This window comes from Chiloscyllium punctatum, chromosome 44, assembly GCF_047496795.1.
Source record: "Chiloscyllium punctatum isolate Juve2018m chromosome 44, sChiPun1.3, whole genome shotgun sequence".
Lineage (NCBI taxonomy): Eukaryota > Metazoa > Chordata > Chondrichthyes > Orectolobiformes > Hemiscylliidae > Chiloscyllium > Chiloscyllium punctatum.
This window is the reverse complement of record NC_092782.1, coordinates 19091326-19116253: the sequence shown is the minus strand read 5'-3', so window position 1 is coordinate 19116253 and position 24928 is coordinate 19091326. Positions and strand designations below refer to the sequence as shown.

Sequence of the window (24928 nt, the reverse complement as noted above, 5' to 3'; positions counted from 1 at the left end):
GAGTCCCCCACTAACTGTCTTTTGTGCTTTGTAGTTAGTTTAGTTTTTTTGGATTTTTGTAAACAGACTCCACGAGTTTTTTCTAAATGCTCAGCAAATGGCAAGTTGAATTCTTCCTCTCGGCAGGTCAAAGGTGGTTACAAAGGATCATGGACAGCAGTGTTCTTAAATGGTGCACCTGGAATATTAGAGGGATCCATTCACCAGTTAAAAGGAAAAAGGTGGTGTCAAGCCTCAAAAAGGTAAGGTGGGATGTTGCCCCATTGGAGGAAACTCACCTTCATGACAAGGAACACTTGAAGTTACAACAGGGCGGGTTGATCGGGTGTTTTTCTTATCCTTTAACACTAAGAGCAGGGGGTTGGCCATACTCGTCCGAAAGAATCTTCCATTTAATTTAATAGATTGTGTCAAAGATGAATATGGCTGGTTTGTTATCCTTAAGACCTCAATACATGGCAAGGAGTATGGTATTTTCAATGTCTGTTGCCCTCTAGCCCAACGCCTTAAATCTTTGACTGATGCACTAAGCTGACGGCCTTTGTATCGCGGCATATTATTATGGGGGGGATCTTTCACTGCCTGATGGATCCTGTCCTGGATAGAATGCCCAAAGGCCCACCAAAGCTTTCTCCACAATCTAAATAGTTGGGTGATTTATGTGTGGAACTGGGGTTGGTAGACATTTGAAGATGTCTCCATCCCACGGGCAGGGACGTACTGCCATACGAGGATTGATTTTTTTCCTAACTCCTGTGGCTCTTCTAGATTCAGTGGTACCTTGTTTGATTGGGAATATTGCCATATGTGATCACACAGCAGCATATTTAGTGCTCAAGTTTAAGGGCAATGCAATGAGCTCACAGTACTAGCGAGTGGATCCCATCATGCTCAAGGACATCAAGTATGTTGAGTACTTTTCTAGGGAACTAGAGGCATTTTTGTCCACCAATTTGGGTATAGCTAGTAATCCTTCCATTCTTTGGGAGACTGCGAAGGCCTATGCTAGAGGAATAATTATCTCATACTTGATCAGTCAGAAGTGACAGAAGGGAGAGCAGCAGCGTCTGCTCCAGGCACGACTGAAGGCAGCTGAGACGGCATATTACACTAGACTGTTAGTGACTAAGCTGCAGCAGATCACAGCCCTTCAATCCACCTTAAACTCCATGCATACAGCCAGGAAGGAATTTTCCTTTGCAAAGCAAAGATTGTTTGAGCATGGTGATAGGCTAGGTAAATATCTGGTTAGGAAGAAGAATACTTCTTAATCTATTGCTTCTATTAGGGAAGGGAATGGGACTCTTACTTGCAATGCTAAAAAGATCAATGCAGCATTTCGGAAGTTCTATTCTGAACTGTATCAGCCTGAATGTTGTGAGGACAGACAGGATAAAATTGAATTTTTTTTTAGGAACTTGGATATTCCTGGGGTGTCTGCTGAACAGACGACTCTCCTTCATGCTCCATTAACAGCACAAGAGATACAGGAGGCACTGAGGCAACTTCAAAGTGGAAAGGCGCCCAGCCCTAATGGTCTTCTCAGTGAGTTTTATGAAGAATTTATCAAGATTCTGTTGGGGCCGATGCTAGACATGTATAACTATTCAAAGAGTCATGATTGCCTCCCAATATCCTTGAGAGAGGCCAATATCTCTTATCCTCAAGAAAGAGCAGGCCCCAGAGGACTGTGCTTCTTAGAGACCTATCTCACTCAAATTATTTTAAAAGACTTTGGCATGGAGGTTGGAAGGGGTGTTGCCCTATATTGTTAAAGAAGATCAGACGGGCTTTATAAAAGGTCGCAGATCCTCTAATAATAGTGATTTTTGAGAAGATTTGTAGCTCAGGTTGATAAGTACTTAAGTAAGCTCTCAAAGCTTCAAGCTCAGTTAGCTAACTGACATTCTTATTCTCTCATAATGTTAGGGGATTGCTTAACAGGATTCAAGAGTACCAATAACGATCAGTTCAAGGGTTGGTGTTCTGTTTGGACACGGAGAAGGCATTTGATCGGGTGGAATAGCTCAATCTTTTTAATACCCTGAAGCAGTTTGGCCTGTGTGAAGTGTTTACTAGATGAGTAAGGGTACTTTACAGTGATCCTCTGGCAGCGGTTCTCAATGGTATATGGTCTGACAATTATAACATTGGTAGGGGCAGTCAGCAAGGCTGTCCCCTTTCACCTTTGCTTTTCACATTAGTGATTGAGGCATTAGTGGAGCCCACTTGTGGGGACCCTAATACAGCTGCCCCAAAGGTGGGGCCGAAGGTGCACAAGATTACACTATATGCGGATTATGCTCTTATCGTTCTCTCGAACCCAACAGTCTCGGTGCCCTGTTTGATACTGTGTATCAATTCATTTGGTTCTTTCTCATGTTATGAGATCAATTTTTCAAACTCAGAGGCTATACCTATGGGGGGGTCTTAGGAGAATACCTGGTGTGAAAGGTGGGTCCCCCTTTAAGTGGCACAGGGAGCTTTTCTTTACTTGGGCCTCTGTTACCCCCTAGCTTTGATAAGTTATTCAAGGCTAATTTTGTTCATTTGTTTTTGGACACGATTAAACAAGACCTTCAAAGATGGGGTCTCCTTCCAATATCATGGTTTGGTCAAGTCGAAAGGAGACCACACTTTTGACTGAGTGTTATCAATGTGATACAGAAAAGAAGATGCTTCAGGTTAAGAGCACTCTTTCAGTGAGTACTCTCTATCATTTGTTGGGGGAGGCTCCTCAGATGACATCGAGCGTCTACATCAGGTCTGGGAGAGAAAGTTAGGAGTTGAGATCATTTTGGAAATATTTGTGAGATTGCGAAAAGGATTTTGATATGTAATAGGACCCATGCTATGCAGTTAAAGACTCTTCATAGGGCTCATCTAGCCCCAGATCATCTTGCAAAATTTAAGCCGGTAACATCTTCAAGGTGCCCCAAATGCAAAATAAATATGGTACTCTCATTCATTGCTTGTGGTCCTGTCCCAGGTTCCATGTGTATTGGAGCACTGTGGCAGAAGCAATAGCGAGGGTCTTGGGGACCAAAGTCAAACTGGGCTCTGTCTCTTTGCTCCTGGGTCTGCCAAATTTACCTCACTTAGATGTACCTGGGAAAAAGCTTTTTAATATTCTCACTTTTTGTGGGAGGAAGAGCATTCTGACGTGTTGGGTGTCTGAGAACACCCCCACATCTGTCGGGGTGACGTAAGTTCCTTTGGATTTTCTTACAAATATGGTGCACGAGAAAATGGACAACTTTTACAAGACGTGGCAGCCCTTTTTGAATTACTTGGAAGCAGATCAGTCCGCCATTTTCGTTAGAACTTTCGTCCAGCCATGATTGTTCGGTCTGATAAACCTAAGGCCATGAGAGGAAGAATTTCGAACAAATATGAGTTCAGCAATTGATGCTCTTGAAGATTGAGAGCTATGGTCTTGTTGCGTTAAGCAGCATTATTTATTTATTGATTTGTAATAAATGTAGTTTTGATTTCTTTTGCAGAGTAGTATAGTAATTGGTTTATTGTTTTTTGTGGTTTTTGATGTTATGGTGCTATATTTTTATGTTTCTGTAACTTTCTAATTTTGTAAACAAAAATGTTTCAGTATAAATATTTTTCAAAAAAAGAATGCTGGTAGTGGGTTATAGAATTGAGAGTTAGACATTTATAATGATTGACTTTGGGAATGACTTCTGGTTTCCTCTTTACCAACTGGCTGTCACAAATTTAACAGGAACAGTCTGTTGTAGCTGTGTTTGAATGTATACAGTCTCTGTTTTGCCTTAATAGAAAACGTACACCTTATTATAGTATGAAATTGAAGCAAAAGCATTTTAGAAAGCAATCACAACGTTGCATTCAATAAATAAATCATGACTCACATTTTGAGACTCTTTGTAGTTAGTTCTTTGTTTAGGTCGCAAAATTCCTTTTGGTTTTCTTCTACTTTCAAATACCGCTCTTTTAAATATCATTATTGATATCTAAAGGAAACAAAACCATTTCAAGTAAATGCACAGGTTAATTGTAAGTGAAGGCTGACTTGGTATTTTTGGATCTTGACACTCCTGATACCTTGACAGTGGCCTCTCTAAAGGCTTTCCCAGTGTGAGGAGTCTGAGGAGATGGATTCATGGTTTCTAACTGGCTTAATTCACTGATCTTGCCTAAAGCACGACGAGCAAACACCTATTTTAAAAATAACAGAAACAACATTGAAATTCTGGATGAAGTCCATGGATATGTACAGTCTTAGCTTTCCATAAAATGTTTTACATTAACATCAATCTGCATATTAAATTTCTATTACAGAAATATTTACAATAGTGTCAGAAGCACACCATTTTTCTTTTATTTTCTAATTTAAAGTAGACTCGAATTATCTTTCTGCTTTAAAATTTGTTTACTATGTTTGATCTGTATCAGATTAAATTTAACAAGTAATTTGTATAATTCTACAACAATGCTCAGTTTAAACAGCCTATTAATTAAAATATATCACAGCGATTACCAGGAATGAGAGGAGACAGTTACAAAAACCTGAAAAAAATCAGGCTGAATTCATTGCATGACAGAATGGGTGAGGATATATCGAGTAGAATGGAACCATAGAGTCTTGCATAACCCTCTTTCCAAGTAAACTCTAAAATCAATCCCTTTTCCACAAACTGAAATGGGGCACTTCAATACCACAAAATTATAAATAAAGTAAAGGAGTAAAGAGGAGAACTGGATAACCGGGAGAGAGTGGTTGAATTACAAACAACATGCAGAGCAAACAGCAAATACTTCTTAACAAAAAAAATGTAAAGACAAAACTGTGAGTACATGCTAAAAGTTTAGTAGTCTGCAATAACCAGCTCAGACGCAAGTAAATGAGTGAGATCCAGTGTCCTTTCAACTTCAGTTCCATTTATTAAAGTCAAAATAAAAAGAAAGTATGCAAGAATTTAGGCATGCAAAATTACAGAATTGCCATGGTGCAGAAGGAAATCATTCTGCCCTTTGTAAACTTTGAAACTGTAAGAAACGTTTCAAAAAAATCAAATGTTAAGTGCAGATAGAAAATGCATCAAAAGAAGAAAATCAATGTTTTCAAGAACATTATAACCATTGCGAAAAACAACTATTGACATGTTCCTTCTGAAATGTTTTATATTAGGTGGAATATTCGCAAACCCTGAATGCCATGGGTGTAATGATTGGAACGAAGTCAGCCAGGTGGAGCACAAAGAATATGAGCTCCCTGATTGAGGTTAACTGGTTCAATCAGGGAGCCCTAGCTGACAGATATAAACAAGAGTATCAGGGGTTCTGTTCATTCGAGGAATGGGCTCTGAGCTGGGTGGATTCGTGTCATGCAGTATGCACATGTAAACGCAGAGTGACTTGCAGAATTATTTCATTGGGCAATAACAAACCAGTTGTGAAAATATAGCAGGATTGGATAAAGGGAGATTTTTGACATCAAGAAAAATGCTGAAGAGGCATGGTGAATGCATAACAAGGTAAGCTACAGATAACTGTAGGAGATAACTTGCTAGAGCTCTTAGAGAGAAACCGTCGAAAAAACTCCTTGAAATTGACCCTTAGCTAATTTTTGGTAAAACTTAGTCCATTGTACTTGTCAAAGAACATATTTTAAAGCACTGTAGGGCAATAAAGAAAATTAAGTGAGTTGTACAACAAGAATGCAATAGATATATTTTGTAGTAACATTAAGAAAATACTATACCTCTGCAGTCAGGTCATATTCACAGTCATAATAACACTGACACACAGCAGTATAAAGAGTTGCTCTCCATCTTAGATAGCGAACTGTTGAAAGTGGAATAGATGTTTCCATGCAGATGCTGGCCCATAGTAGAAATTCAAATGCCTGATCAGGAGCAAAATAATTATTTAAAATTGTCTGGATTGAGATATTTAAAGTAAATATAAAACTCATAGCATGGAATCAGACCCTTCTGCCCAACCCATCTATGCTAAATGAACTGAAATGAACTGGTCCCATTTGCCTGCATTTGGCCTATATCCCCTCTAAACCTTTCCTATCCACGTGCCTGTCCAACTGTCTTTTAAATGTTGTAATTGTATTTCATCTGATAGCTTGTTCCATATATGCATCCTCCCACCATCTGAAAAAGATGCCCCTCGGCTCCCTTTTTAAGCTTTCCCATCTCACCTTAAGCCTTTGTCCTCTTACCTTAGGGAAAAGACCTTAACGTTTCACCCTACCCATGCTTTTATAAACCTCTGTAAGGTCACCCCTCAGCCTCCTATACTCCAGGGAAAGAAGTCCCAGCCTATCCAACCTCTCTTTAGAACATAAAAAAATACAGCGCAGTAAAAGCCCTTTGGCCCTCGATGTTGCGCCGATCCAAGCCCACCTAACTTACACTAGCCCACTATCCTCCATATGCCTAACCAATGCTCATTTAAATGCCCATACAGAAGGAGAGTCCACCACTGATACTGGCAGGGCATTCCATGAACTCACAACTTGCTGAGTAAAGAATCTATCCCTAACATCTGTCCTGTACCTACCACCCCTTAATTTAAAGCTATGACCCCTTGTAATAGTTGAATCCATACGTGGAAAAAGGTTCTCATGGTCAACTCTATCTAAACCCCTAATCATCTTGTACACCTCTATCAAGTCACCCCTAAACCTTCTTTCCTCCAATGAAAACAGCCCCAAGTGCCTCAGCCTTTCCTCATACGATCTTCCTACCATACCAGGCAACATCCTGGTAAACCTCCTCTGCACCTGCTCCAGTGCCTCCACATCCTTCCTATAGTATGGCGACCAAAACTGCACACAATACTCCAGATGCGACCGCACCAGAGTCTTATACAACTGCAACATGACCTCAGGACTCTGGAACTCAATTCCTCTACCAATAAAAGCCAGTACGCCATATGCCTTCTTCACTGCACTATTTACCTGGGTGGCAACTTTTAGAGATCTGTGTACATGGACACCAAGATCCCTCTGCTCATTCACACTACCAAGTATCCGACCATTAGCCCAGTACCCCATCTTTTTGTTACTCATACCAAAGTGAATCACTTCACACTTAGCTACATTGAACTCCATTTGCCACCTTTCTGCCCAGCTCTGCAGCTTCTCTATATCCCGCTGTAACCTGACACAACCTTCCTCACTGTCAACAACTCCATCGACTTTCGTATCATCCGCAAACTTGCTCACCCAACCTTCTAGCCCCTCCTCCAGGTCATTTATAAAAATGACAAACAGCAATGGTCCCAAAACAGATCCTTGCGGAACACCGCTAGTAACTGCACTCCAAGATGAACCTTTACCATCAACTACTACCCTTTGTCTTCTTCCAGCCAACCAATTCCTAATCCAAACCTCCAACTCACCCTCAATGCCATACCTCTGTATTTTTTGCAGTTGCCTACCATGGGGAACCTTATCAAACGCCTTACTAAAATCCATATACACCACATCTACCGCTTTACCCTCATCCACCTCCTTAGTCACCCTCTCAAAGAATTCAATAAGGTTTGTGAGGCACAACCTGCCCTTCACAAAACCATGCTGACTATCCTTGGTCACATTATTCCTATCCAGATGTTCATAAATCCTATCCTTTCCAATTCTCTCTACGACTTTGCCCACAACAGAAGTGAGACTCACCGGCCTATAGTTACGCGGGTTATCCCTACTCCCCTTCTTGAAAAAGGGGACCACATTCGCTATCCTCCAGTCTTCTGGCACTATTCCTGTAGACAACGAGGACATAAAAATCAAACCCAATGGCTCTGCAATCTCCTCCCTTGCTTCCCAGATAAATGCCATCAGGCCCAGGGGACTTATCTATTTTCACCCCTTCCAGAATTTCCAACACCTCTTCCCTACATACCTTAAAGCCATCCATTCTAATTAATTATGACTCAGTATTCACATCGGCAACCATGTCCTGTTCCTGAGTGAATACTGACGAAAAGTATTCACTCAGTGTCTCCCCAATCTCTTCAGCCTCCACACGCAACTTCCCACTACTATCCTTGACTGGACCTATTCCTACCCTTGTCATTCTTTTATTCCTGACATACCTATAGAAAGCCTTTGAGTTTTCCCTAATCCTACCAACTAAGGACTTTTCATGTCCCCTCCTTGCTGCTCTTAGCTCTCTCTTCAGATCCTTCCTGGCTACCTTATAACTCTCAATCGCCCCAACTGAACCTTCACGCCTCATCTTTACACAGGCCGCCCTGTTCCCTTTAACAAGGGATTCCAATTCCTTATTAAACCACGGCTCCCTCACAAGACCCTTTCCTCCCTGCCTGAGAGGTACATATTTATCAAGGACACTCAATAGTTGCTCCTTGAACAAGCTCCACATATCAATTGTGCCCTTGCCTTGAAGCCTACTTTTCCAAGCCACACATCCTAAGTTGTGCCTCACCACATCATAATTTCCCTGCCCCCAGCTATAACTCTTGCCCTGCAGTGCACACTTATCCCTCTCCATCACTCAAGTAAAAGTCACCGAATTGTGGTTACTGTCCCCAAAGTGCTCACCTACCTCCAATTCTAACACCTGGCCTGGTTCGTTACCCAGAACCAAATCCAGTATGGCCTCACCTCTTGTTGGCCTGTCTACATATTGTGTTAGGAAACCCTCCTGCACACATTGGACAAACACCGACCCATCTAACGAACTCGAGCTATTGCTTTCCCAGTCAATATCTGGGAAGTTAAAGTCCCCCATAACAACCACCCTATTACTTTCACTCTTCTCCTGAATCATCCTCGCAATCCTTTCTTCTACATTTCTAGGACTATTAGGAGGCCTGTAAAAAACTCCTAACAGGGTGGCTTCACCTTTCCTATTCCTAACCTCAGCCCAAACTACCTCAGATGGCGAGTCTTCATCCATCGTCCTTTCCACCGCTGTAATACTATCTTTGACAAGCAAGGCCACACCTCCCCCTCTTTTACCCCCACCTCTGACCCTACTAAAACATTTAAACCCTGGAACCTGCGACAGCCAATCCTGTCCCTGTTCTACCCATGTCTCCGTAATAGCCACAACATCGTAGTCCCAGGTACCAACCCACGCTGCAAATTCACCTACCTTATTTAGTATACTTCTTGCATTGAAGTATACACACTTCAAGCCACTTTCCTGTTTACAGGCACCCTCCTTTGAGATTGATGCCATGTTCCTAACCTCCCTACACGCCAGGTCCTGCACCCTAAAGCTACAGTCTAGGTTCCCATACCCCTGCAGAGTTAGTTTAAACCACCCCCCCTCCCCCAAGAGCACTAGCAAACCTCCCCCCAAGGATACTGGTGCCCCTCAGGTTCAGGTTTAGACCATCCTGTTTATAGAGGTCCCACCTTCCCCAGAAAGAACCCCAGTTATCCAGATACTGGAATCCCTCCCTCCTGCACCATCCCTATAGCCACGCATTTAACTGTTCTCTCTCCCTATTCCTCGACTCTCTATCACGTGGCAATTCTTTATAATTCAAACCCTCCTGTCTTGGTTGTCCTGTATAGCTGCAACATGACCTCCCAACTCCTGTACTCAATGCACTGACCAATAAAGGAAAGCATACCAAATGCCTTCTTCACTATCCTATCTACCTGCGACTCCACTTTCAAGGAGCTATGGACCTGACTCCAAGGTCCCTTTGTTCAGCAACACTATTAAGCGTATAGGCTTTGCTAAGATCATATTGTAAATCATACTGGCACCCTTTCCAGTTTAACAATATCCTTCCTGTAGCAAGGCAACCAGATTTATATGCAGTACTCTATATGTAGCCTTATCAAAGTCCTATACAGCTGTAGCATGATGTCCCAATTCCTTTATTCAATGTTCTGACTGTTGAAGGCAAGCATGCCAAACAGCACTTTCACCATCCTGTCAAACTCTGATGCTACTTTCAGGGAATTACGTACCTTCTCTCCTAAGATTTCTATGTGAAGACACTCCCTAGGGTCCTACCATTAACTGTGTAAGTCCTGTCCTGATGTCTTGCCAAAATGCAATGTTATGGACCAGATCAGACGCCCTCAAAATATTTTCAGAAGGTGACCAACTTTTCCCTATTGTAATGCGCTATTTTCCAGATGCAATTTGATTGACATTTGATTAACTTGACATGAAGCAAACTACAATTTATTCAAACACTGTAGTCAAAATATAACTTAGAATAACAACTCTATTGGAAAACTTTAGAGAATAATAAATACAGTAACTATTACTAATTAACTATTCCAATGTAGTCACATCCAAAACACACCCTGTGACAAATAGACAAATTCAGAAAACAGATTTGGTCTCATATGTAATCAAGCAGCCTAGGAAAAGAACCCTCAGCTTTTGGCTATCATTGAGAGAGGGGAAAAATAGCTTCCATTTCCTCAAGACCCCAACAGCAACTGCTGAAAGCTAACTAAAAATCCTCAATATGAGAGAGCTTGATGACACCCATTCAGGCTGCTTCAATTGTTCTAATTTTTTTTTGAAAAATCCAAGGCCTCACAAATTATCTTCTCTGACTGCTCTTCACCTGTCTTCCAATCTCACTTTAAAAGAAACCAGGACAAAGCCTACATCTTAAAGCCACAGCATCATCACATGCAACAACTTACTTCAATATGCACTGCATTCGCTCATTTATATGTTTATCCAGGTTTTCTAGCTTCCATCGACACATATTGAAACTTTACATTGCTGAAATGGCATATTATATTTTGTTGAAGCTGTCTCAAACTCATGCAGACAATTTGCAAGAAATACCAAAGTAAAGGTAAAACAACATTCATTTTAGTATTTCTTGTGAATTGTTCTAATGAGTGCAAGACAAAAAAAAAATGCTTTGACAAAAATGTGTTTTTTTTAAACAGCAATATTAAAGTTTTTTTTCAACCAAATGATTACATGGCTAAACATAGTCAAATTGTGGTTTTCACATACACAAATAGTGTCAGCATACATCTGAAAAAAATTACTTAAATACATATTATGGCATCAGCTAAAAAAAACCTATAAAGTATATATGAAGTGGAAAGATTAATAAAGCCTCAGAAAAAAGGAAAACATCTTCACAATATTCCATACAAATCAAAGGGCATGGAGAAAGAGCACATGAAAATCTACCTCTATAACTGCTTGCCTTTCAGCTCTCTCTCCTGGTACATTTTTCCTTCCAAAATTCTACTCCTTTTCTATTTTTCAAAGATTCGAGGGAGCATCGAGCACCAATCCTTTATTTCATTCTGTATTTTCCTCCTGATAGGATGTCTCTTCAAACCTCCTCCATACATTGAGGACATTATATTTAAAATTTGATGTGGTTTACAACTGACTTCTACATCCACCCTCAGTTACAACCATTCCAACACAAATTTTGCAGACTCTGTAATAGGAGGCAGGGAGGCTCCACTCTAGCCATAGCATGGTCAATGTGGTGAAGATGAAATTATAGTCCCTGTACTTTTTCCTTCATTCATGCTGAGAGTGTCCACCATTCTTCTGCAAAATATTCCCCTCCATGTCTCCAAGTTGATCATTTCAGTCTCTAAAATTATGCCAAAGACCACTCTCCAACTCAGAGACCCCTTCTCCTATTCTCTCATCTCCAAGCTCCTGAATGCCACCTCCTATTTTTGCAAAACCCATAATTGTTCCTCAGCTCAGCTGGCTACAGGGTTAGCATCTGGACCAGTTTAATGCCATCAGCCTATGTTCCAGCAGAGGTCTGCCTCCTAACCCTACCCATAGTTTACAGAAATCAAAACTAATCAGCAAGGATAACTGAAGAATTAGGTAAGACCGAGGCTTTGTCTAGCCACTAAAATGTATGTAAACAAACCCATGACATTCTTGGAAAAGGGGCAGGGAAGCTTCTTGTGCTCTGGCCAATAATTATCATTCAAGCAACAGATTATCCATGATAACAGTGACTACATTTCCAAAAGTACTTAACTGCTAAACACCTTAATGTTCTAAAATCAAGAACAGTGCATTTTAAATGCAAATTTAATCTTTCTACAGAAAGAGGAAAGAACAATAAACAACTACTATCAGAGAGAAGCAAACACTTATAAATGGAGGGAAGGCTGAATCATTAGCACATATGTACAAAAAAAGTGAAAAAGTATTAAAAATTCAGGACAGAGGGAGTAAGTATGAAATTCTGTTTGATTACACTACCATGTATTATTTTACCATGTGCAGGCTCTTTATAGATACAAGTTATTTTGTTGTTATAAAGAATCAAAAGATACAGAGTAATGGTTATGTTTTCATTTATTGTAAAGATTAAACCGATAGCAGAGGCATATCATGGGTGAAATTAGGCCTATTTGTATAAAAACTATATAAAAAAAAGAGAGCCATAGAAGATCAAAATTTAATATCATTGTTGCTTTACCTGGGTATAAAGTGTTAAAACCATCAAATGTCTACACATGGTATAAATGTAAGTTGTACCTAAAACACAGAAGTATGTTAACACATTTCAAACCAATAACTGTATAATACATTTAAAAACATCAAGTCTATGTAGAAATGTCAGAAGAAATTATGTATTAATTATTGCATTTTGTTCTGTCTTCTGCAAAATATAAATTTAGTTTGTAGATGACTGTAAATGAAGTGTTCTTTGATTGTCAGATTATCTAGAATTTACATAAGTACCTGATAAACTAAAACTTATAAATATGTGCTCCTGAAATATTAAAAAGGACATAATTCTCTAACATTCACAGACGATACTTTTGAATCATTGATTTGAAAACTATGAAAACAATAAAGACAGTATTGGGTTCACAACTAAGTAGCTGTAACGGCTACTTTGAAGCCAAAATGGTCTCAAGCACAATGGCTGCAGGCAGACCAATAGGTCTCTCATAATGCTGGGGGTGGTGGTACTTGACAATCCAAAAAGCCTGGAAAACTGAAACATTTTTTTACACTATGAAACCAAACATAAAAGAAAAAGTATTTGATGCCTGTTATTTATTTACCTCTATCAAATGGTGAGCACAATGAAAGGTGAAGAACTTTCAAAAGGTCATACAGTAAATAGTCATAGAGATGTCCAGCACAGAAACAGACCCTTCGGCCCATATCCCTCCAAACCCTTCCTATTCATATACCCATCCAGATGCCTTTTAAATGCTGTAATTGTACCAGCCTCCACCACTTCCTCTGGCAGCTCATTCCATACACGTACCACCCTCTGCCTGAAAATGTTGCCCCTGAGGTCTCTTTTATATCTTTCCCCTCTCACCCTAAACCTATGCCCTCTAGTTCTGGACTCCCCCACCCCAGGGAAAAGACTTTGTCTATTTATCCGATCCATGCCCCTCATGATTTTATAAACCTCTGAGGTCACCTCTCAGTCTCTAACGCTCAAGGGAAAACAGTCCCAGCCTATTCAGACTCTCCCTATAGCTCAATTCCTCCAACCCTGGCAACATCCTTGTAAATCTTTTCTGAACCCTTTCAAGTTTCACAACATCCTTCCAATAGGAAGGAGACCAGAATTGCACGCAATATTCCAAAAGTGGCCTAAACAATGTCCTGTACAGCCGCAACATGACCTCGCAACTCCTGTACTCAATACTCTGACCAATAAAGGAAAGCATACCAAATTACTTCTTCACTATCCTATCTACCTGCGACTCCACTTTCAAGGTGCTATGAACCTGCATTCCAAGGTCTCTTTGTTCAGCAACACTCCTGGGGACCTTACCATTAAGTGTATAGGTCCTGCTAAGACTTGCTTTCCCAAAGTGCAGCACCTCGCATTTATCTAAATTAAACTCCATCAGCCACTCCTCAGCCCATTGGCCCAACTGATAAGATTCCGTTGTAATCTGAGGTAACTTTCTTCATTGTTCCCTACACCTCCAACTTTGATCAACTTGTCAACTAATGGACAGATTCAGCAACAGCTTCTAAAATTTAAACAGCTCTTCAAGTATTCGAGCGATACCAATGTCACAATAAAGAGTGAATTCCATTAAAATATAATGCATCATGTCTAACTGAGATTTGGACATAACTAATATTGAAACGACAACAAGGAAAGTTTGCCAATGACTGACAACCCTACTTTATAATATACATTAGTAATTGTGGATCCATCATTTGTAAAATCCTCTTACAATGATATCTGATGCAGGGAGGGGGCTAGTTACTAGTGACGGCAAAGTAGGAACCAACCTCTCTGCTAGCTATGCCTTATCAAAGTATACAATTGTTTACAATCCTTTACACCAACATGTAGCAATCATGAGAGCAGACCAGTCATGATTAGTATGAACAATTGTATTTGCATCACTATCAATACTGGTGATTAACTTACATTGAAAAGAGCAAAGATCTCAATGCCTGTCTTCTGGAGTCACTACTCAGAAAAACAGTCGGATTCACCCAGGTTTCAATTTTTCCAACAAGTCTTCATGTTGCATTTCTTCAAACCCTTTTAAAAGTTTGTGTTCACAACTTCAACTGCAATACCTTCATCAACATTCCCCATCATTTAATCACATAACTCATCCCTTATCAGATATGATTCACCTTTAACAAATCCATGTTAGCTATAATTTATAACAAATTCTTCAAAGAAACAACTAACTTTATCCCAAATTGTGGTCTCCAGGGGTTGCCAACTTCTTATCTTTTTTCCAAACATCTATTCATAGCATTTATGATCTTCATTTCGAAGTAGGATTGAAAGATTGCAGCCAATATCTCTGCTACTTTCACTCTAACATCCCTCAACCAGGGATGCATTCATTCAAAGCCATGTGAGCACACTCAATCGTTTACATCCTTCCACTTTTAACTATTTCTAATCAATCTAATATATACCCATGTTTCTTTTATCAGATATGGTAGAATTCTCATCTTTAGTGAAGTTTGATGCAAAGTACTCATTTAGTAGCTCCACAAGAAGATTCCTATTTTTCTTAGTAGCCATGATGTGGAGGAGCTGGTGCTGGACTGGGGTGGGCAAAGTTAAAAAAATCACAACACCAGGTTATAATCCAACAGGTTTGTTTTGAAGGACTTGCTTTTGGAGTGCTGCTCCTTCATCAGGTGGTTGTGGAGAATAAGACCATAAGGATGAGGATCCTGGGATTATATTCATTAGAGTTTAGAAGGTTGAGGGGAGTTCTAATAGAAACTTACAAGATAGTGCATGGCTTAGAAAGGATGGACGCTGAGAAGTTGTTAACCTTAGTCGGGGAGACTAGGACCCATGGGTACAGCCTTAGAATTAGAGGGGGTCAATTTAGAACGGAAATGAGGAAACATTTCTTCAGCCAGAGAATGGTGGGCCTGTGGAATTCATTGCCATGGAGCGCAGTGGAAGCCAGGGCATTAAAAGTCTTCAAGGCAGAGATTGATAAATTCTTGATCTCACGAGGAATTAAGGGCAAAGGGGAGAGTGCGGGTAAGTGAAATTGAAATGCCCATCAGCCATGATTATATGACAGAGTGGACTGATAGATCAAATGGCCTTACTTCCACTCCTATAACTTATGGTCTTATAAGACACAGATTTTACTGTAAAAGGTTACAAAGTCATGCAACTGAAATAATATATTGAAGAAACCCAATTGTTGTTAAGTCCTTCATCCTTTAGAATGGTTTCCAGGTTTCGGAACATTAATATATAAATCCCAGAACTTCAAGTCACCTTCTCGACATAACTCAAGGATTTATAAGAAAAGATGACATCTCAGCTCAGACAATGCATTAAAGGTGTGACGTTATGGTCTGTCTGTATCCCAATCTCAAGTCAGACTGGTTCTGTTTCCAAAGTAAAATTTATAAAATATACTAGATGGATTAACTGCCTGCAGATTGTGCATTTCTTGGGCAAAATAGAATGGATTGTATTAACTACAAAGTCAGAAAGAAAGAGAGAGAAAGAGAGAGAGAGAGAGAGAGAGAGAGAGAGAGACAGAAAGAGACAAAAAGGGACAGCGAAAGAGAGAGGGAACATGAGTGTGAGTGCATGAGAGAGCATGTATTTGTGCGTGTGAAAGCTTGGTAAAAGTATGTGTGTGTGGATGTGATGGAGTATAAGCCTGCATTGTCCAGTATGTCCCAGAAGCTGAAAGACTACACCATGCTCTTCGCAACCTACAACACATTATCAATGAGGATGTGCATCTCGCCAAAACCTTCCCTGCACCTCCACTTCTCACCTTTAAATCAACCGCCAAACCTTAAACAGACAATTGTTCGCAGCAAACTGCATCGCCTTCAGGACAACACTGTATAACCCGGTCATGTCAACCACTGCAAGAAGAGTGTCAACATGGATACGACTATTACACGTGGGGACACCACCCAGGGTGTACGTGGCAAATACTCACATGATTCTGCCAACGTTGCCTATCTTGTATGCTGCAGGCAAAGATGCATTGAGGCATGATACTTTGGCAAGACCAAGCAGATGCTACTACAACGGATGAATGGACACCGTGCAACCACCACTAGACAGGGATGTTCCCTGCCAGTCAGGGAACACTTCAGCGGTCAGGGACATTTGACCTCGTATCTTCAGGTGACCATACTCCAAGGTGGACTTCTGGATAGGCAAAAATGCAAAGTGGCCGAGCAGAGGCTGATACCCAAGTTCGGTACCCATGAGGATGGCCTCAACGAGGACCTTGGGTTCATGTCACACTACAGGTAACCTCACTGCACTGTTCTCTCTCACTCACACACAGTCCCTCTCAGGGGTGGCGGAAGTCTTCCACAATCACAACTTCCCTTCCCACATAGTTGGCGATGCCATCCAATGCATCTCCTCCACTTCACGCACCACCACCCCTGAACATCACCTCTCCCAACACAACAAGGACAGAATTTCCCAGTCCTCACTTTCCACCCCACCAACCTCCGTATACGAAGCATCATCCTCTGCCACCTACAAACGGACTCCACCACCAGAGATATATTTCCTTCCCCACCCCTATCAGTGTTCCAAAAAGACCATTCCCTCTGCAACTCTCTCATCAGGTCCACACCCCAAATCAGCCCACGCCCCACTCCTGGCACCTTTCCCTGCCACCGCAGGAAGTGCAAAGCTTGCACACACACCACTCCCCTCACCTCCCTCCAAGGCCCCAAGGGATTCTTCCACATCCACTAGAAATTCACCTGTACCACTACCAATGTCATCTACTGCATCCGTTGCACCTGATGTGGTCTCCTCTACATTGGGGTTGGTGGGTGCAGATATCCCCAATGCCCCGTGGCTGAACACTTCAACTCCCCCTCTCACTCCTTCAAGGACATGGGCCTCCTCCACCACCAAACCATTACCATCCGACACCTGGAGGAGGCACGCCTCAAATTCCACCCTGGAACCCTGCAACCAGACTGGATAAATGTGAATTTCAATAGCTTCCTCATTTCCCTCTCCCGGCATTATCCCAGTCCTAAGCATCCAACTCAGCACAGCCCCCTCTGACCTATCACCTTCTCCCTCACCTTCATTCACCTATTGCTTTCCCACCAACTCCCACCAACTCCCCCCAACCCCACCCTCTCCCATTTATCTCTCAGCCCGACCCACAAGCTTCATTCCTGATGAAGGGCTTAAGCCTGAAACATCGACGCTCCTGCTCCTCGGATGCTGCCTGTCCAGCTGTACTTTTCCAGCACCACACTCTCGACACACATACACCCACACGCACTTTACAAAACTTTCTCACACACAAACACGTTCTCTCTCACCTTCTCTCTCTCCCCACCCCCCACAGATACAACCTACTTTGCCCAAAAATGCATAATCTGCAGGCATACATGTAATATTTTGTACATTTCACTTTGAAAATATAACCAGTCTGACTCAAGATTGAGATATAGACTCTACCTCACACCTTTAATGCATTGTCTGAACGGAGATGTCACCTTTTGTTATAAAACTTGAAGTTATCTTGAGAAGGTGACTTGAAATAAGTTTTGGAATTTACATATTAATGAACCAAAACCTGGAAACCATTCTAAAAGATGAAAGACTTAACAACAATCCGGGTCTGTTCAATATATCATTTTAGTGCATGACTCTGTAATCTTTGACTATAAATTCTGTGTCTTATGATCTTATTCTCCAAAATCTAGTGCTTCCAAAATAATCTGTTGGATCTGTTGTGTGATTTTTAACTATATTTTTCTTGAGAAGCTCTGCAATTCTTCTGACTATTCTTATACTCCTCCCAAGTTTATAATGGACCTAGCAGATTTATTAATCTTTTATCAAACAAACAAACACTTTGCCCTTTCTATTTATTTTCTCACTTCTCCCCTTCTGCTTGAATCAGAATCATCATCCAGCCCAAAACAATAAATATGCTGACTATAAGTCAATAATTGTTCGAATCACGTCAGGCTCCCTGACGTCGACTTCTTACATTTCAAATCAAGAAAGGAGCACGTTCACTCCGGATATCTGTTGAGACAAATCTTCTTTAGTGGGCGGCACGGTGGCACAGTGGTTAGCACTGCTGCCTCACAGCGCCAGAGACCCGGGTTCAATTCCCGCCTCAGGCGACTGACTGTGTGGAGTTTGCACATTCTCCCCTTGTCTGCGTGGGTTTCCTCCGGGTGCTCCGGTTTCCTCCCACAGTCCAAAAATGTGCAGGTTAGGTGAATTGGCCACGCTAAATTGTCCGTAGTGTTAAATGTAGGGGAATGGGGTGGGTGCGCTTCGGCGGGTCGGTGTGGACTTGTTGGGCCGAAGGGCCTGTTTCCACACTGTAAGTAATCTAATCTAATCTAAAAAAAAATTCTGTTCAAAGAAAATACTAATGAATATTTTTATTCTTATAGTATTGAGTATTATTCTTGATTATATGCTGCCATGAAAAGGCCTTGGTTCTAAACTGTGTGCCACAGAAAGGCGAGTGTTCCTACAATATCCAAATATGTATAGCTCATGGATAAGGCTCCCCATCAGCCCAAAAGCTCTGAAAAGTACCTTTAGATAATTCAGCTAAAACACGAGACAAAGAAAAAACAAAATCCTGACTGAGAACTGTGGTATTTGAACACTGCAACAGGAAAAAATAATTTCTCATCCAGTTAATACATTTGTTTAAATGAGATAAATCTGATAGAGAAGATAATACAATACCATTGTAAATAAGCCAGCAAAGCTGTTCTTTAGGTAGGGCCACTTGCATAATAAGTCGAAGGAACTTAAGAATGCTTGTGCACTTCCTTTGTGAATCCATTTTCAGCAGTCTTGAATCAGCTTCTTTCACCATGTAGTAACTGCAGATGCAGTTCATTTGCAATGCATGAAGCTACAGGGTGGCAAATATGGAATGGTCAGGTGGCTGTATTTGACTTGCGCCAATGCAATGGCCCAAAGAACTATTTTCCTTAGATCTCTACAACTTTATATGGGACAATATGACATAACTAATTTCTGAAAAAAGGGAAACAATAATAGAATAATTCATATCAATGGAAGTTTAATTCAACTTTCATTCTCCTTCTGTTGCTGAATAATTTGAAAAATAATCCATCTTGTAATGCTGCTTAATGCGTGCACTTAAAAATCTTATGTTTCAACAATTAACAAGCCTAATTTTAATATAGATTGTCATAAGAGCTTATACAAACATGACTCGTGATCAGCTGATTTATTTATTTAATTCTGCTTATCCACTGATGGTTCAAAATATTTATTGCCACTATTCAATGAGGAGAGAGGGGAGTAAAATTCGTTAACGACTGAAAACAAAACAGGGGAAGTGATGCTCAATTTACTCATGCTCATGAAGCCAGCATGCAACTTTTGTGCAGCCTGATTACAAGTTTTCAACATGCAGTCAGCATCAAGCATGGGAACACAGGAATATCTTAGGAGGACTGGGGCTAATATCTGTGCAGGAAAGTTGCATATTCTTGAAATAAAAAACAGAATAAACCCAATTAGATCGCAATGAAGACAGATGAAGTACTAAGTTTGTAGAAAGGCTGAGAGCATGGAACAAAGTAATACTAGTCTAAATTAGGACTACTGTGCATGTATGCGAATGCAATGAGTGTGGTTTAAAAAAAAGTGGTGAGTAATCAAAATGGAGGATGGAGGTAATTACGCTCAACGTGCTGAACTCAACATTGAATCCTGAAGGCTATAACGTGGATTCACTTTCCACCAATTAAGCAGAAAATGAGGGGTTATTCCTCAGCTTGAGTTTAGCTTTACTGGAACACTGCAGCAGGCATAAGACACTAATATTAACAATTGGAGCAGGAGAAATGACAAGCAACCTGAAAAGTTTGAGTCATTCTTATCAATAGAGTAATGGTGTTCCACAAAACAGTCACATAGTCTCTGCTTGTTCTCACCCACAAGAGACTAGATTGAAAGAAGACAGAAATAAACTGCTGCTTCATCTGTAAAATATGTTTGGGGGTCTTGAAAGCAGGGAAGGGAAGAGATAAGAGTGCAGATGTTACAAATTCTGTGATTGAATGGGAAGGTCCTATGCAGGATGGGGATGGGGTTGAGGAAGCGTGAGGAGAGATGGAGTGAACCAGGTTGTGATGAAGTGAATGGTACCTGTAGAATTCCATCTGTGGAGGAGAGAAAAGATGTGCTCATTGGTGGAATCTGCCAGAAGTGCCAGATATGGTGGACGATGATCCTTTCGATGCAGCGACTGGTGGGTGGAAAGAGAGAGGACAAGAGTAACCCGACTGTGGTTCAGGGAAGGAGTGAGGGCAGAAGGGAAATGGACAAAACACAGCTCAGGGCCCTGTCAGCAATGGTAGGGAAGAGTCCTTTGATGAGGAAAATAATGTCTTTGGAACGCTTCCCCACAGATAGCTATGGAGGCAGAGTCCTTGTGTACGTTTAAGATTGAGGTAGAGAAGTTCCTCATCAGGGTATCAAAGATTATGGAGAAAGGGAAGGAAAGTGGATGTGAGGAGTACTGGATCAGCCACAGTCCTCTTGAATGGCTAAGCAGGCTCAAGGGGCCAAACAGTCACATCCTGTTGCTATTTCTTATGGTCTTCCATCGATACCCCTTCAGGGTGGTCTGAATACTCTTTGCTTCTCCCTTGAAAAGAGGCCTGAACAATGCCCATCTAGATTACACATAGGAGGACTGCACAGTGAAGAGAATGTGGCTAAGGCCAGGAAATTGGAAATTGTGGAACTGGTACATAGCATCAAAAGAATAAAAAAAGAAGTCAAAGAAAATGTTGAGTCTAAACAAGAAGAAATAAGTTATCTGGGACAGGAATAGGCTGAAACAGTAGGTCCTCCAGGGCAGTCCTGTTTGTCCAATTAGGGAAGGTGGTAGGACAAGTCACTGACAATCCTGGAAACAACACATTGCTATTTGGTAATGGGGTCATGTACTCAGGGAGATAGAAAAAAAAACGTTTTAGAGCTGACAAATCAGCCATTGCAAGAAAGGTCTCCTGATCACTGATGAAGAAACTGAAGATGGTTGGGCATGGAGCACTACCCAGAGGAACTGGAGTACTGATGATCCAAGTCTGAGATGACTGAACTCAACCATCTTTTAGTCCGAAGAATGACTCTTTGCAGCACAGTGTTTTTCCCTTGAATCCCATTCACTCCAGTTTTGCTAGGCCTCCTGGATGCCACACTCAGTCAAGTGTAGCCATTTCTCTTGAGTTCTGCTCATTTTTCCACATTTGAATCAGTGTTATAATTTGTTAAGGACCAGAGTGATCTTGGCAGAACCCAAACTGAGCAGAAATGACCAGGTTATTGTTGATTAAGTGTCCCTTCACAGCATTGTCAACAACACCTCCCATCACTTTGCTGGTGATTCAAAGTAGTCTGATAGGTCAGCATTTGGCCAAGTTGGATTAGTCATAGAGTCATTGAGATGTACAGCACAGAAACAGACCCTTCGGTCCAACTCGTCCATGCCAACCAAATATCCCAACCCAATATCCCAATCCAGTCCCACATGCCAGCACCAGGCCCACATCTCTCAAACCCTTCTTACTCAGATTCAGGTGCCTTTTAAATGCTGTAATTGTACCAGCCTCCACCACTTTCTCTGGCAGCTCATTCCATACACGTGCCACCCTCTGTGTGAAAAAGTTGCCCCTTAGGTCTCTTTTATATCTTTCCCCTCTCACCCTAAAATTATGCCCTCTAGTTCTGGACTCCCTCACCCCAGGGAAGAGGCTTTGTCTATTTATCCTATCCATGCCCCTCATGATTTTATAAACCTCTATAAGGTCACCCCTCAGCCTCCAACGCTCCAGGGAAAACAGCCCTAGGCTGTTCAACCTTTACCTATAACACAAATCCTCCAACCCTGGCAACAGCCTTGTAAATCCTTTCTGAACTCTTTCAAGTTTCACAACATCTTTCCGATAGGAAGGAGACCAGAATTGCACACAATATTTCAAAAGTGAACTAACCAATGTCCTGTACAGCCACAACATGACCTCCCAACTCCTGTACTCAGTACTCTGACCATACAAGATAATAGACAATGGACATGGACAATGTTCTATAGAGTCAAGTAGATATTGTTACAGGTGACTGGAACAGCTTGACTAAAGATGTGGCTACTTCAGAAGTATAAATTATCAGTACTATTTTTGGAGTGTTTCCAAGTTCCACTTCTTAGCAGTATTCAGTGCTTTTAGACATTTCTTGATAGATCCACAATACTATTTGAGATGGAATTCCAGGGCCTGATCAGGTCTATCCTAGAACTCTGTGGGAAGCTCGGGGATTGATTGCTGGGCCCCTTGCTGAAATATTTGTATCATCGATAGTCACAGGTGAGGTTGTGGAAGACTGGAGGTTGGCTAACGTGGTGCCACTGTTTAAGAAGGATGGTAAGGACAAGCCAGGGAACTATAGGCCAGTGAGCCTGACATAAGTGGTGGGCAAGTTGTTGGAGGGAATCCTGAGGGACAGGATTTGCATGTATTTGGAAAGGCAAGGACTGATTAGTCATGTCTCACAAACTTGATTGAGTTATTTGAAGTAGTAACAAAGAGAACCGATGATGACAGAGCAGTGGACATGACCAATATGGACTTCAGTAAGGCGTTTGACAAAGTTTGTCATGAGGCACTGGTTAGCAAGGTTAGATCTCATGGAATACAAGGAAAACTAGCCATTTGGATACAGAACTGGCTCAAAAGGTAGAAGACAGAGGGTGGTGGTGCAGGATTGCTTTTCAGATGGAGGTCTGTGACCAGTGGAGTGCCACAAGGATCCACTGGGTCCACTGTGTTTAGTCATTTATATAAATGATTTGGATGTGAACACAGGAGGTACAGTTAGTAAGTTTGCAGATGACACCAAAATTGGAGGTGTGGCAGTCAGCAAAGAAGGTTACCTCAGAATACAACAGGATCTTGATCAGATGGGCCAATGGGCTGAGGAGTGGAATTTAAATAAATGTGAGGTGCTGCACTTTGGAAAGGCAAATCAGAGCAGGACTTATACACTTAATGGTAAGGTCCTAGGGAGTGTTGCTGAACAAGGAGATTTTAGATTGCAGATTCACAGTTCCTTGAAAATGGAGTCGCAGATATATAGGATAGTGAAGGAACATTTGCTATGTTTTCCTTTATTGGACACAGAATTAAGCATAGGAGTTGGGAGGTCATGTTACAGCTGTATAGGGCATTGGTTAGGCCACTTTTGGAATATTTGTGAAATTTTGGTCTTCCTCCTATTGGGAGGATGTTATGAAACTTGAAAGGGTTCAGAAATGATATATATAGGATGTTGCCAGGGTTGGAGGAATTGAGCTACAGGGAGAGGCTGAATAGGCCATGCTGTTTTCTCTGGAGTGTGAGGAGCATGGATAGGATAAATAGACAAGATCTTTTCCCTGAGGTAGGGAAGTCTAGAACTAGAGGGCATCGGTTTAGGGTGAGAGGGAAAAAATTTAAAAGGGACCCAAAGGGCAACTTTTTCCACACACAGCTACGTGTATGGAAGGGTTTAGAGGGATATGGGCCAAGTGCTGACAATTGGAACTACATGAGGTTAAGATATCTGGTCGGCCTGGACCAAAGGATCCAGTTTCCGTGTTGTACATCTCTATGACTCAAAATGGCAATGGATGCCAGACAAAGTTATTACTGTTAAAACTGTTACAAATAAATCTTCGTAAAGCAAAGGTAATAAGGGATATCGGTAAGTGTATCGAGTTAAGCCACAAGTCAGCCATGATCATAGAACATCAGAACAGTCTTCAAGGGCTGAATGGCCTACGTCTATTCCTACGTTTAAATGGATTTTTGAAGGAAAACTAGGCCATTGTGATACAGTCGGTTCTGTTATTATGCATGTTTTTTCAATGTGAATTGGCTTTAATGCGATTGAAGAATTTAGATTGTGGGCGGCACGGTGGCACAGTGGTAAAAACAATGACTGCAGATGCTGAAAACCAAATACTGGATTAGTGGTGCTGGAAGAGCACAGCAGTTCAGGCAGCATGCAACGAGCAGCGAAATCGACGTTTCGGGCAAAAGCCCTTCATCAGGAATAAAGGCAGTGAGCCTGAAGCGTGGAGAGATAAACTAGAGGAGGGTGGGAGTGGGGAGAGAGTAGCATAGAGTACAATGGGTGAGTGGGGGAGGAGATGAAGGTGATAGGTCCAGGAGGAGAGGGTGGAGTGGATAGGTGGAAAAGAAGATAGGCAGGTCGGACAAGTCCGGACAAGTCAAGGAGACAGTTACTGAGCTGGAAGTTTGAAACTAGGATGAGGTGGGGGAAGGGGAAATGAGGAAGCTGTTGAAGCTGCCCGAAACGTCGATTTCGCTGCTCGTTGGATGCTGCCTGAACTGCTGTGCTCTTCCAGCACCACTAATCCAGTGGTTAGCACTGCTGCCTCACAGCGCCAGAGACCCGGGTTCATTTCCCG

The 24928-nt window shown here is 41.5% G+C and overlaps 1 protein-coding gene across 1 annotated transcript in view; it reads right to left on the bottom strand.

The window, feature by feature from the left end:
• The window catches only part of cfap54 (cilia and flagella associated 54), a 450427-nt gene that overhangs the window by 406345 nt on the left and 19154 nt on the right, over positions 1 to 24928 (bottom strand). The window contains exons 4-8 of the mRNA XM_072562407.1: positions 19162 to 19333; positions 12427 to 12485; positions 5738 to 5881; positions 4078 to 4191; positions 3885 to 3986 (exon numbers count right to left, since the gene is read on the bottom strand). Of these exons, the coding sequence (XP_072418508.1) occupies positions 3885 to 3986; positions 4078 to 4191; positions 5738 to 5881; positions 12427 to 12485; positions 19162 to 19333 (591 nt within the window). The remainder of the gene's footprint in view (positions 1 to 3884; positions 3987 to 4077; positions 4192 to 5737; positions 5882 to 12426; positions 12486 to 19161; positions 19334 to 24928) is intronic.